A 12,446-nucleotide genomic window follows, 5' to 3' on the forward strand; every position below is an offset into this window, starting at 1 on the left:
CCTGAGGAGGCTTCGCGACCCGTGGGTCCCCTGACCACAGATTGGGAACCACTGCTCTACAACATAGCTTAAAGACATTGGCAAAGCTAATAGCTCTGGCTAAACACACTTTCTGCTCTTCTGTTTCAAGTTCATTCACCACTTCCTAAACAAACTACTTAGCACTCTCTATCTTCCTTTCTATCTATTCTGTGCAGTTCTCGTCCATATCTATTCACCATGCCACATAATTCCACTACACAAATACACTCCATACCACACAATTCCACCCCACACTTATTCCACAACAAACAATTCCAATACAACCCACATAATTCCCCTCCACGCCACATCCATCCACTACACTCCAAACCAAAACACAGAAAGGACATTGTCAATTACAACGCCAATAGCTCTAACTCTGGCAAATGCGAGACCCATGGCTTTGCTAATGCTTGTTAGTAGTTCTTTCAACGTGTACGGTAGTCCATTGCTCGACTTCACATGCCTGTTTATTTTTCAGTCTTCCCTGTCCAAATGGCTTTTGATACCCTTTTATATTCACTAAAAACTATTCCACATACTCAACCCTAACTCCATCCTTCAGTCGAAACGCTAATGCGATCTGAGGCTTCCTGTGTTTGCAGGGGGCGATACAAAAGCCAATAAATAATCACATTTACTAGTTATTCTTTTATAGTGCCATGTTTCATGGTACAGTTGAAGCTACTGCACCGGGCACTCGATGTGTTACATACGCTTGTACGCATACGCCATCATGTATATGCATTCAATATGAATACAAGGTTGCTTAACACTAAAATCGTCCTGCTCCACTTAACGTAGGGAATGATATATAATACTTCTATGAGATTATGTATTTAGATTACTCTGTATTTCATGATTACTAAATCCTCCTAGCACATCTACAGCTCCTATGTATGGTTAGTGATGTCTTACAGACATCTGCACAATTTACAGGATATGTTCATGCTCGTTTTTGTACCTTAACATCTGCGCCGTCGAAAATTATCCACTGAGCCTAGCGTTCGCGTGTGCGTGTGCGCATTTTGTAAAACATTGGTGAGTGTGAAGCTGTGGCTTCGGTGCACGCCTGTGATAAATAATGTGAAGTGTCTTTGAAGTGTGCACTGTGATATTTAATTCATTATACTGTTCACTCTGCCGGTGCGGATGCTAAATCTCACGGCGCGATAAATATGTCTATAAAAATAGATGTGCGCTTTCTTGTCCCCTCGCCGTGCGTTGCTGCAGCTCCTCCTTAGGCCCCTGAGGGCTCTTTCACGCGCTCGTTTCTAAAGGGGCCCTCCCTTTCCAACCCGCTGCGGTTCTGGGCCTGCCCTTGGGGCCTTTCCTCATCCCCGGCCCCTCCCTGGGTCAGGGGCCTCTCTGTCTCTCCCCTGCTCGGCTCCTCCCCCTCGCAGGCCCGCAGTGGCCCCTCCTTGCCCCCAGTGTGTGCAGGGCCCTCCTCCATCTTCTCCAACTGCAGATACCGCGCGGTCCCTGCCTCATTCCCGGGCCACAATTGGAGCCCTCCCCCGCCAAGAACGCGCTCAGACGCCACCGAAATCATACGCCGGGGCCCGGGAGGGCAGCTGGGTTCGGCGAGAACCAGGAGAGAAGCCGGGCCCGAGGCTCCGAGCTGCGGCGGAGTCCCCGTGGAGGAGCCACCTACCGGGGTGGGAGACCCCCCTAGACAGAGAGCCGGGCGCCGCTAGCATGGCCACCACTGTCCCCAGCCCGGTGAAGCGCAAAGAAGCAGGGCAGCAAGCTGTGGGTAAGTGAGAACCCGGGGGCCCAGGGAGGGCGCAGGGCCAGAGGCGCGGCATATTTAATGCACACGGCTCGGGGCCCTGCAGAGAGCAGCAAGCGCCATCTAGAGGGCAGTCGTAGAGACGGCACACAGAGAGGAGGGACAGACAAACGGAACGGACGAGGAGCAGGCTAGTTGCATGAGCTGAGGATGGAGGGCGTCGGTGAATCAGGCGGATAGGCGATAGAGTTCATTATAAAGAGAGAGAGAGAGACGAGTTCAGCTAATAAGTAAAGGGAGAGACCTTCTATGATTGGTTAGATTTTCAGTGATCGGTAATACAATTAAACCTTATTTGTACGGTACCTTTAACCCCTTCGCTGCCAGCCCTCCCCTCCTCCCCCCCCCCTCTCAGGTGCCAGGCCTTTTTTTGGCTATTTGCTGCGGCCGTTCGCGTTTAGGCCCTCATAACTTTTTGTCCACATAAGCTACAAACGCCAAATTTGCATCCTTTTTTCCCAACATCCTAGGGATTCTAGAGATACCCAGAGTTCGTGGGTTCCCCTGAAGGAGACCAAGTAATTAGGAAAAATACAGCAACAATTTTGTTAAAACAAAAAAATCGAGAAAGAAGGGCTGCAGAAGAAAGCTTGGGTTTTTTATCCCCTGAAAATGGCATCAACAATGGGTTTGCGATGCTAAAATCACCATTTTCCCATCTTTCAGGAACAGGCAGACTCAAATTAGAAAAACACATTTTTCAACACAATTTTTGCATTTTACTGGGAAATACCCTATTTGTAGTATTTTTGGGGGCTTTTAGCCTCCTTACAGTTAGTGACAGAAATGGGTGTGAACCCAGTGCTGGATCCCGGACAGCTAAACATTTCTAAAAAGTAGACAAAATTCTGAATTCAGCAAGGGGGTAATTTTTGCAGATCCTACAGGGTTTTCCTACAGAAAATAACAGCTGAAATAAAAAATTATTGAAATTGAGGTAAAAAAAAACCAGCCATTTCTCTCCACGTTTTACTCTGTAACTTTTTCCTGCCATGTCAGATTTTCAAAAGCAATATACAGTTACGTCTGCTGGACTCTTCCTGTTGTGTGGATAAATAGGGCTTGTAGGTTCATCAAGAGCCCTAGGTACCCAGAGCCAAAAAAGGAGCTGCACCTTGCAATGGGTTTTCATTGTAAACCAGGTATACAGCAATTTATTTGCTGAAATATAAAGAGTGAAAAATAGATATCAAGGAAACCTTTGTATTTCCAAAATGGGAACAAGATAAGGTGTTGAGATGCACTGGTTATTTGCACATCTCTGATTTCCAGGGTCCCCATACCAGCATGTTAATTACAGGGCATTGCTCAAACAGAGGTCTTTTTTTACACACTGTCTTAGATTTGGAAGGAAAAAATGCTGAGAAACACAAGGTGCAATAACACTTGTTCTTCTATTCTGTTTTCCCCCAAGTCTTTCGATAAAATGGTACCTCACTTGCGTGGGTAGGCCTAATACCTGCGACAGGAAACGCAACAGGGACACATCACATTTTAACATTGAAATCTGATGTGTTGTTTGGAAAGTGCCTAGCTGTGGATTTTGGCCTCTAGCTCAGCCGGCACCTAGGAAAACCTACCAAACCTGTGCATTTTTTAAAACTAGACACCTAGGTGAATCCAGGATCGGGTGACTAGTGGGGCTTGGAATTTTTTAGAATCTGAGGGGAGCCACTAACTCCCTTCTTCTACCCAGCGTTCCCCAGGTCTCCCGATAAAAATGGTACCCCACTGGTGTGGGTAGGCCTACTGCCCACAACAGAAAATGCCCCAAAACACAACATGGACACATTACATTTTTATATTGAAATCTGATGTGTGTTTTGGAAAGTGCCTAGCTGTGGATTTTTGCCTCTAGCTCAGCCATGATCCTAGGGAAACCTACTAAACCTGTGCATTTTTGAAAACTAGACACCTAGGTGAATCCAGGATGGGGTGACTTGTGGGGCTTTCACCAGGTTCTGTTACCCAGAATCCTTTGCAAACCTCAAAATTTGGCAAAAACCCCCCACTTTTTCCTCACATTTCGGTGATGGAAAGTTCTGGAATCTGAAGGGAGCCACAAACTTCCTTCGACCCAGCGTTCCCCCAAGTCTCCCGATAAATTGACACATCACCACAATTATCTATTACAAAACAACCTCTTTTTCCTGGAAGGAGGGGGGGTGGGGGCTACTGCGTGTCTGGTCCTGCTTGCAGCATTCAACTAGGATAACCTACCAGAGGAGTCTGGGTAAGAAAATGTTGGGGGATCCAGGCAAGCCACACCTCCCTGGACTCCTCTGGGTGTCCAGTTTTAAAATATGTCTAGGTTTAGTAGGTTTCTTTAGATGAAGGCCACACCCAGGACCAAAAACTTGGGGTCCCTAGCATGTCACAGGTTTGCTGCGACGCCTGATTACAGCGGAGCAGGTTTTGTCATTTTTACCACACATACTGGTTCAAGATAACATTTTATTAACTAGAGATTTCACAAAAATTAAATGCACTGTTAATAACTGAAAGGCCAAAAAACTGAACCAATTACTGTCAGCTCGTGAGCCGTAAAGCCACGTCAAGGCAACAACCACTTTACAGTCCATTCACACACCTTTCATACATGAGATGCACAAGACCATTCATGCTGCCAGCCGTGGGCCCAGCACATTACAACACTCACATCAACAGACAGCGCCATTCAAGGGCCCATCACTTTCATACGCCCACATGCCCGATACAACAATCACACTAGCTGATGGGAGTGTGTGGACTGACGTTTGGCTGTCAAGTGTGTTGCAGTGGCCATCAGCAAGTCACTATTTACACCGCCAGCTAAGCGCCACTCCACGCACACCGCCAGCCAAGCACCACTCTGTGCCCACTGCCATCACTGTTTTTTTAAACAACAAAGAAACCACTAACTAATTACAAAACTACAAACACAAAAGCTCTAACTAAATACATGACAGAGATGCCAACCGTGAAACTGAACATATGAAAATATAAAACAGGTAGTTCCCAGTAATTCTTCTGAGTGTGGTTGCTCCTGAAACAGCCAGCCATACAAAGCCCAGGCTTTGAAGGACAATCTGGGCAGTACATCCGGCTCTCCCTCCGGATACCTCTTTGGGCACAGTCTCTACATTTCTTAATGGGCAAGTCTTTTTTGAGAGTGGGAGGAATGTGATCAGGAAAATGGCGATCTTTCAATCTAGCCACATCCTCCACCACTGCTACTCCAGGAACTCTTGCCTGTTCCACTACAATAAGGCTTTGTATCACTGACTCCTGAAATTTAACAAATTTCATCCTTGACTCAGGGGAGCAATTCTTGAAACCAATAAAAGCATTAAAAGTTGCCAAATGAAACAAATGGATGGGCAACTTTTAATACCACACGTAAGACTTACGATGAGCAGTGTAAGGTTCTAACCTCTGATCTACTCTATCAACACCACCCATATGCTTATTGTAGTCCAAAATGCACACAGGTTTGCGCACTTCCGCAACCTGACCCCAAACATCCACAGTTGAAGTACTCTCCTCATGGATGGTAGTTAGCATGTACACATCCCTCCTGTTGGCAAATTTCAGAGCTAGCAGCTCATTACTACGCAAGGCACTGCACTGTCCCCTCTCAAGTATTTTTACAGAAAAGCTCCCATGGATAGCCTTTCCGGTTAGAACGGATTGTGCCACAAGCAGCAGTGTCCACTCTGAACAATTCCTTAAATAACTGCACTCCATTGTAGAAGTTATCTACGTACAAATGGTGACCTTTGTTAAACAGTCGTCTCCCAAGGCCCACACAATTTTCTCACTAACACCAAAAGTGGGCGGGCAACCATGGAGGTCAATACTGGAATCCCTACCAGTGTAGACCCAGAAAGTATACACACATCCTTTACTACTTTCAGCAGGCGCGGCCCGTCCTTTAGGGCAGAGGGGCCACCCCCCTCAACTCTTGCCCCTCATGAAGAGTGTCTGTCAGGCTGAAAAAAAGTCAGCCTGACAGACACTCTTCATGTTCAGGTCAGGCAGCCAGGAGCAGATATGCGTGATTTGCACAGACTTCTGGCTGCCTGAGCTGATCTTTGCTGGGCTGAGGAGGTTACAGCTCCTATGGGCGTGACCTCCTCGGCTCAGCAAAGGTGCCTTGAGGCCCTCCCCTGGATGACGAGGAAAGCGTCACCCATTGACTTCGACTTGGGCGCTTCAGGTTTAAGCCCAGAAGCGCCCAGGGCGAGTGTCAATCAGTGACACTTCGTCACAGAGTGGGGTGGGATCAGCAGTCTCACTGACCCCATCCCACTCTGTGAAGAGACTGGGACTGCTGCCTCCCTTATTGGCATGGCAGCAGTCTCAACCCTCCTGGGACCTCAGAGGCTGAAGGTAAGTGTGTGTGTGTGATCTTTTAAAATGAATGTTTGGTGCGTGCATGTTTGAATGTTATGAGTGTTGTTAATGGATGTACGTGCATGCGTGTGTGTGACAGAATGAGTGTGTGCTTCCCACCCGCCCCCTCCCTCCTAAAGCTGCCGGCCGCCACTGACTGTCAGACAGCATATACATCTTAATATCATACCGTGCCCTCTTGCTAGGAATGTACTGCTTAAAAACCTACCGCCCCTTGAACAGGACCAAAGACTCGTCCACACTTATTTCTTTGCTTGGAACATACACCTCTGAAAAACGATCTACAAAATGATCAAGGACAGGCCTAATCTTGAAAAGATGGTCACAATCAGGGTGATCTCGTGGCAAGGCTAAAGCATTGTCAACAAAATGCAGCATCCGAAGAAGAAGCAAATACTGATTGAGTCATGGTTGCAGGAAATATAGCTGTTGCCATCAATGGACTATTAGACCAATAAGAAGCCAGTGAGGGCTTCCTTATCAACCCTGTCAAAAAAGTCAAACCCAGGAGCTTTTTCAACTCTTCCAGATTTGTGGGAATCCACTGGGTAGCTCTAGACTGAGGCCTAAGTCTGGCAGCGTTGTCCCTCAAATACTGCTCTGCATATAAATTAGTCTGCTAAACAATCCCTTCCAAAAATACATCGTCCATAAACAACTCAAAGAAATTGACTGGCAAAAAGTTTTCCGTATTCACTGTACACCCTGGGAGACCAATAAAGGAAGGCAAGTGTGGCTGCTCCATGTTTGGCGCAACCCAGGTGTCAGGTCTTCCAATGGGAAACCTTTCAGCCCCATGCTGCTGCATTATTGGCACATCAGTCTTCTCTTCTGAAACAGGCCCTTTATCTGCACTGAGAGTGGCTTCCTCATCAGAAGATTCCCCTCAGACAGAAAACTCACTGCTGGAATCTCTCACTTCCTCCTCTGCCTCAGATGCAGAGTCAGTCTCATAATCATGGTCTGAAGATGACTCAAAAAGCATGCCAGCAACCTGCTGAGTGGTCACTCTGCGGCTAGCCTTGATCCTTTCTAAGAAAACTAACTTGACAAATGCTCCAACAACAACCAGCACAGTGTAAAATAAGTAATAAAGTGTGGCTTTATCATAAAGAGTTATGTACTCAAAAACTATACCATTCACTTGCCTGAGAAAGCTAGACTCACCAGCAACTACTCTGCACAGCCACAGCAATCACCAATGATATCCCACTAAAAAGAAAAAAGAAAAGCAAATTAGACATAAGACAACACAAATATCATTGTGCACAAATCTAAGGACAATTTCACACACAATCCTACATTTAGTACATCACCTACAAACATGTAATTCATGCATGACAACAATACTCCTTTGGAGTGAATTATTTTTACGTACATAAAACATGCAACTACGCAAACCGCAGATCAACCACTGCCAAAACCGCAAGGAGCCACAGCAAAGGAAGCAAAAGCTTTGAACTAGAACAAAAAGGAGAAATATACTGTTATAATCACAAATGCAAAACTTTACCAGTTGACCAACACCCCGCCACAAAGCATTTAGACATTTTCCCTGGTGCCTTAGTGGATTCTGACCCCTGTGGTGGCAGATGGTCCTACAGAAAATAGGCCGATCTGCCCTCAAGGGGGACAGGAATGGCCAACAGTTTTGTTCCTCCTTTGGGTGCTGACCCATGCCAAAGGGGGCGCTCCCAACACAAAAAAAACAAAGGGGAAATAAAATCCCTGGCGTCTTTGTTGCTTGTGCCCCCTGGGCCTAAAAAAATAGGCCGATCTGCCCCCAGTAATGTTACCCCTTTTGGGCAGGCGACCCCAAAAAACAAAAACACACACACAAACACAACCATCACCCAGGCGTAGTGGGTTTCGAGCTCACCCCTCCAGGGCCAAATCGGCCCAAAACATGGTCAGGGGGCGAAACATACAAACAAATCATGTCTCCGATGTCCCACATGGGAACCGTGGCCGAGGACAAGGCCACCTCGCACCAGGCACCCAGAGGGTTAAACTACACATATCACTAGAGCTTTATATTTACAGGGCTGACATATAATTTTCACAACAACGAACAGTTTGAGGGCCAAAGGAGAGGGAAGTGGATCAGAGGCGAATAATGGATTTTAGAGATTCAGCTGGGAGGCGAAGGAAATCAGGGGGCATATTTAGAGATTCAACTGTGAGGGGAGGGTGATCGGGAGATGTTTAGAATAGATGAAGTGTCCCCAGATCTGTCAGGGCCAAACAGGCATGGCAAATCTAATAAGTCTAACCCCTGGGACCTATAGACTTTCCACAGTGTTTTTCAGATTCTTTGTATAGCATGGCTACCGGCAGGTATTTTCCAAGGGGCCAAAAAGTACGGTTTGTGGTGAGGCCTAGGGCTGCGGATCAGGTGTGAGGTGGATGTAGGTAAAGCAAAGCATGTACATGGTGTGGAATGGACTGGTGTGGAGTTGTGGCATTATTTGAGGGTTTCATTCCATACTGCCCTCCAAGTAATGCCACTACTCTCTAGAAGAGATGCAGATTGCGGATGCACTATAGTGTGTTATGCTGTTTCTTAGTCATACATCTACCTCGCCCTGGGGTAAGCCTACTCTGCTTGCTGTCGCTGCCATTAACAGGTTGTGTGTGCAAAGGAAGTAGCTTGATTATTGAACTGGAATGAAATAGAATCTTACGCCTCACTTATCAATGTGTATTTTTTACATTATTGTGAAAAATCCTCTGAATGATTCTTTGTACTGTTTCAGTAGATCCTATTATTAAGCGTTAAATGTTTTTTTTATTTTATTTTTTTATTTCTTTTTTTCATTAAAAGAACACAGAGCGGGTTACATGTTTGCAACATAAAAGAAGAGAAACAAAAATAAAGAAAAAGTCATAAGTACATCAATGTTGTCATACATACAGGGGAACCATGCATTCTATTCTAAATCAATAGTCTTAGTTTCTGCTTTTAAAGATCTCATATAAGATTACATATTTAATTAACATATTCTCGAGTCCCCGAGAGCCATGCAGAAAAGGGTGCCCAAACTCTAGTGAGTCTTTTACCGGCCGCTGCTCCTTTTAGTTCATACAGGCTATTCTCCAAGTGATACATAGATAAAAGTTGTGAAAACCATTGATTAAATCGTGGGGGATCTACATCACGCCACAGAGATGCTATGCAGCTGCGAAATACCGACATTGCTATGAACAGGAAATATCTATCTCGACTATTACAGACTGCATGATCTACTCCCAGCAAAACCATTTGAGGTGTTAGATAGATAGTCTGTTTCAAGATTTTCTTCAATATATCTGATATCCCGGTAATCAGGCTATCCAGCTTTACGCATTGAAAAAACATATGACAGAGATCTGCATTCGGGCAACCACATCGTGGACACATGATTCCCATCGTTTTACCCCAGCTCGCAATCTTAGCAGCTGTATAATATAAATTATACAATACCATAAAATGTTGAGCTTGCGGGCTCGCAGACAATCAAACAGTCCGTGCCATTTCCATAGATTCACAAACCTCTATCTCTTTAGCTCCAACCCGTCCTTCCCATTTTTTAACAAGTAAAACCCGGTCGTCCAATATAGCATTTAGAAGCAACGGATACAGGTTTTTAATGCCGCAGCTAGTGGGGTGTCGTGAAACTTCCATTAATTTAATCTTGTCTATATGCCAACCTTGGGTCATACTAGTTAGTAGAAAAGCTCTAATCTGTAAAAAAAATTTAAAAGTCTGTTTTTTCCAGCGCAGATTCCACACTCAGTTCCTCAAATGATTTGAAGTGGCTGCCAGAATGAAAAAGGTCCCCGACTTTATGAATGCCCCGGTTACTCCACCTCAAACAATAATGGTCTTTAAATATCGCCGGAAACGTGGGAGTAATCCACAAGGGAGTGTAGTAGCAAATTCGTCCTATACCTATCTTGCGCTTAACCTGGGTCCATGCCTTAAATGCAGCATAAATTACCTTAAATTTAACCTTTTTGTAGTAGCTGGGTTCCAGAATCCGCAGAAAGACTGCATCTGCTTCTTTGCCCAAAATCAGGGTATATATCGAAATCTTGCCCAGATCTATCTGTGACATAAAGTGTCTGTGCATACTGAAGCACTGCTGCCAGATAATAAAGTTTAATGTTGGGAAGTGCCCACCCCCCTTTCTCTCTAGGAAGAGTCATATAATGGAAAGCCCGGCGCGGCTTTGTATAGGACCAAATAAAACTATTAACCAATCCCTCTATTAGTTTGAACCAGTCTTGCCCAATCTCTAGGGGGATTGTTCTAAAGAGATAGAGTATTTTGGGTAGAAAGACCATTTTTATCACGTTGCAACGTCCCATAAGTGACAAATGTAGATTGTTAATGCGAGCAAGATCTTTCCTAGTCTTTGTTAAAATCGGGCCCATGTTTATTTTCACAACTTCGTCAAGGTTTACTGTGAGTTTAACACCTAAATATTGTACCTGTGTCAGCGCCCGCTCATCCTTAAAATCTATTGAGTCGTTCACCAACATTTGGCATTTACTTTTGTTCAGCAAATAGCCAGATTTTTTCCCAAACTGCAGGGCTTCCTGCTCTATTTCCAATATAGCAGTCCTGGGGTCCGTGGTCACCACCGCAATATCATCTGCATATGCTAAAATCTTAGTACACCCTCCTTTCAATGAGACTGGAATGATCCGATCATTCCTGATCATTCTCCTGATCAAGGGGTCAATATATAGCGCAAAAAGCAGTGGTGAACACGGGCACCCTTGTCGCGTACCTCTCTGGATACTGATTGAGGTCGACTTTAGCCCGGCAACTTGTATCGTGGCCGTTGGTTTGTGGTAAAGCTGTTGAATTGCTTTAACAAACCCGGGACCGATGTTATTTTTACGCAAGACAGACCATAAAAAGGGCCAGTGAACCCGATCGAAAGCTTTTTCCGCATCTAGCAAGATTACTGCCATGGGAAGCTTGGCTGTTGCACTAACATCAAGTAACGTGATGACTCGTCTTATATGATCTGCCGTGCTCTTCCCCAGGATGAAGCCATGCTGCCATGGAGATACTAAACCTGAGATTACCAAACTCAGGCGACTGGCAAGTATTTTAGCATAAATTTTGGCATCACTGTTAATTAGAGAAATTGGGCGATATGAACCAGGCTGCGTGGGTTCCTTGTCCTTTTTCAAAAAGACTACTATCTTAGCCTCCCCCCAGGAGGCCGGTTGAGGAGCCCCTGCTTGTACTTCAATAAATAAATTAAGCAACTGTTTACATATCTACACAAAAAAAACTTTGTAGAATTCCAGTGGGATTAAATCCCCCCCTGCCGCCTTCCTGCTTGCCAAGGCGCGAGTTGCTATCTCCAGTTCTTCCAATGTCATAGGTGCTTCTAAAGCTGCCTTATCTTCCTCTCTTAACTGATCTGATATCTCATTGCCCGTAGCATCGATCCCTTCCTCTTCTTGGGGCTGTTCTTCCTGGGTATATAATTTTTGATAGAATCGTCTAAAAACTTCCATAATCTCTGGACCGTTGTGTACTATCCGCCCCTCTTCATTCACTAAACTTTTAATGCTCCCAAATACCTGCTTTTGTCTTATTCTTAAGGCCAGCTGTTGGCCCACTTTCCCGCTATACTCATAGCATTTCTGGCGATATACTAAAAATTTTGCAGCAGCCTTATCCATAAAAATCTTAGTGGCTTCTGCCTTAATGATATACACCTCACACAGAATGTCTGCGATCTCTACTCCACTGCGGATCACTTCCCCTAGTCGCTGCTCTGCTTTAACCAGCTTTGACTGAACTAATTTTAACTGATCCATGCGTATTTTCTCCTTTCTTAACCCATGGCTCAGGGTTTCTCCTCTGACAGCAGCTTTGAATGTATCCCAAACTGTCTGGCAAGAGGCAGAGTCCTGATTTATCTTAAAGAATTCCGGGATCCATTCCTTCATTTTTTGGATATACCCTGGATCGGCTAATAGTGCCCTATCAAATGTCCAAGATCTAGGCTGCGGGCCCTTTCTCCCAATCTCTAAAGCCAAAACCAATGGGTTATGGTCTGATATGACTCTAGGAAGTCTGTTGATCCTTATTTGGTTTTGTAGAAAGGCTGTCACAAAAAAGTAGTCTAGCCTGACTAATTTCTTATGCGGGGCAGAAAAAAAGGTGAACCCTGAATCCTGCGGGCAACACAGCTGCCAGACGTCAATCAAGCCAGGATTAATGGCCAAT

General features: G+C 45.1%; 1 protein-coding gene across 3 annotated transcripts in view; it reads left to right on the forward strand.

Annotated features, from left to right (window-relative positions):
* Positions 1-12,446, forward strand: part of ZFTA (zinc finger translocation associated) — a 142,197-nt gene that overhangs the window by 40,936 nt on the left and 88,815 nt on the right. Inside the window, exon 1 of one of the 3 annotated variants that reach the window (XM_069208035.1) lies at positions 1,286-1,777. The exons of 1 other annotated variant lie outside the window; for it this stretch is intronic. In XM_069208035.1, the coding sequence (XP_069064136.1) occupies positions 1,720-1,777 (58 nt within the window). In that variant the 5' untranslated portion in view covers positions 1,286-1,719. Of the gene's footprint in view, positions 1-1,285; positions 1,778-12,446 lie in introns of those variants that run through there. One more of the 3 variants, XM_069208032.1, reaches the window with a different exon arrangement.

The sequence above is a fragment of the Pleurodeles waltl genome, chromosome 9 (assembly GCF_031143425.1).
Source record: "Pleurodeles waltl isolate 20211129_DDA chromosome 9, aPleWal1.hap1.20221129, whole genome shotgun sequence".
NCBI classification, from domain to species: domain Eukaryota; kingdom Metazoa; phylum Chordata; class Amphibia; order Caudata; family Salamandridae; genus Pleurodeles; species Pleurodeles waltl.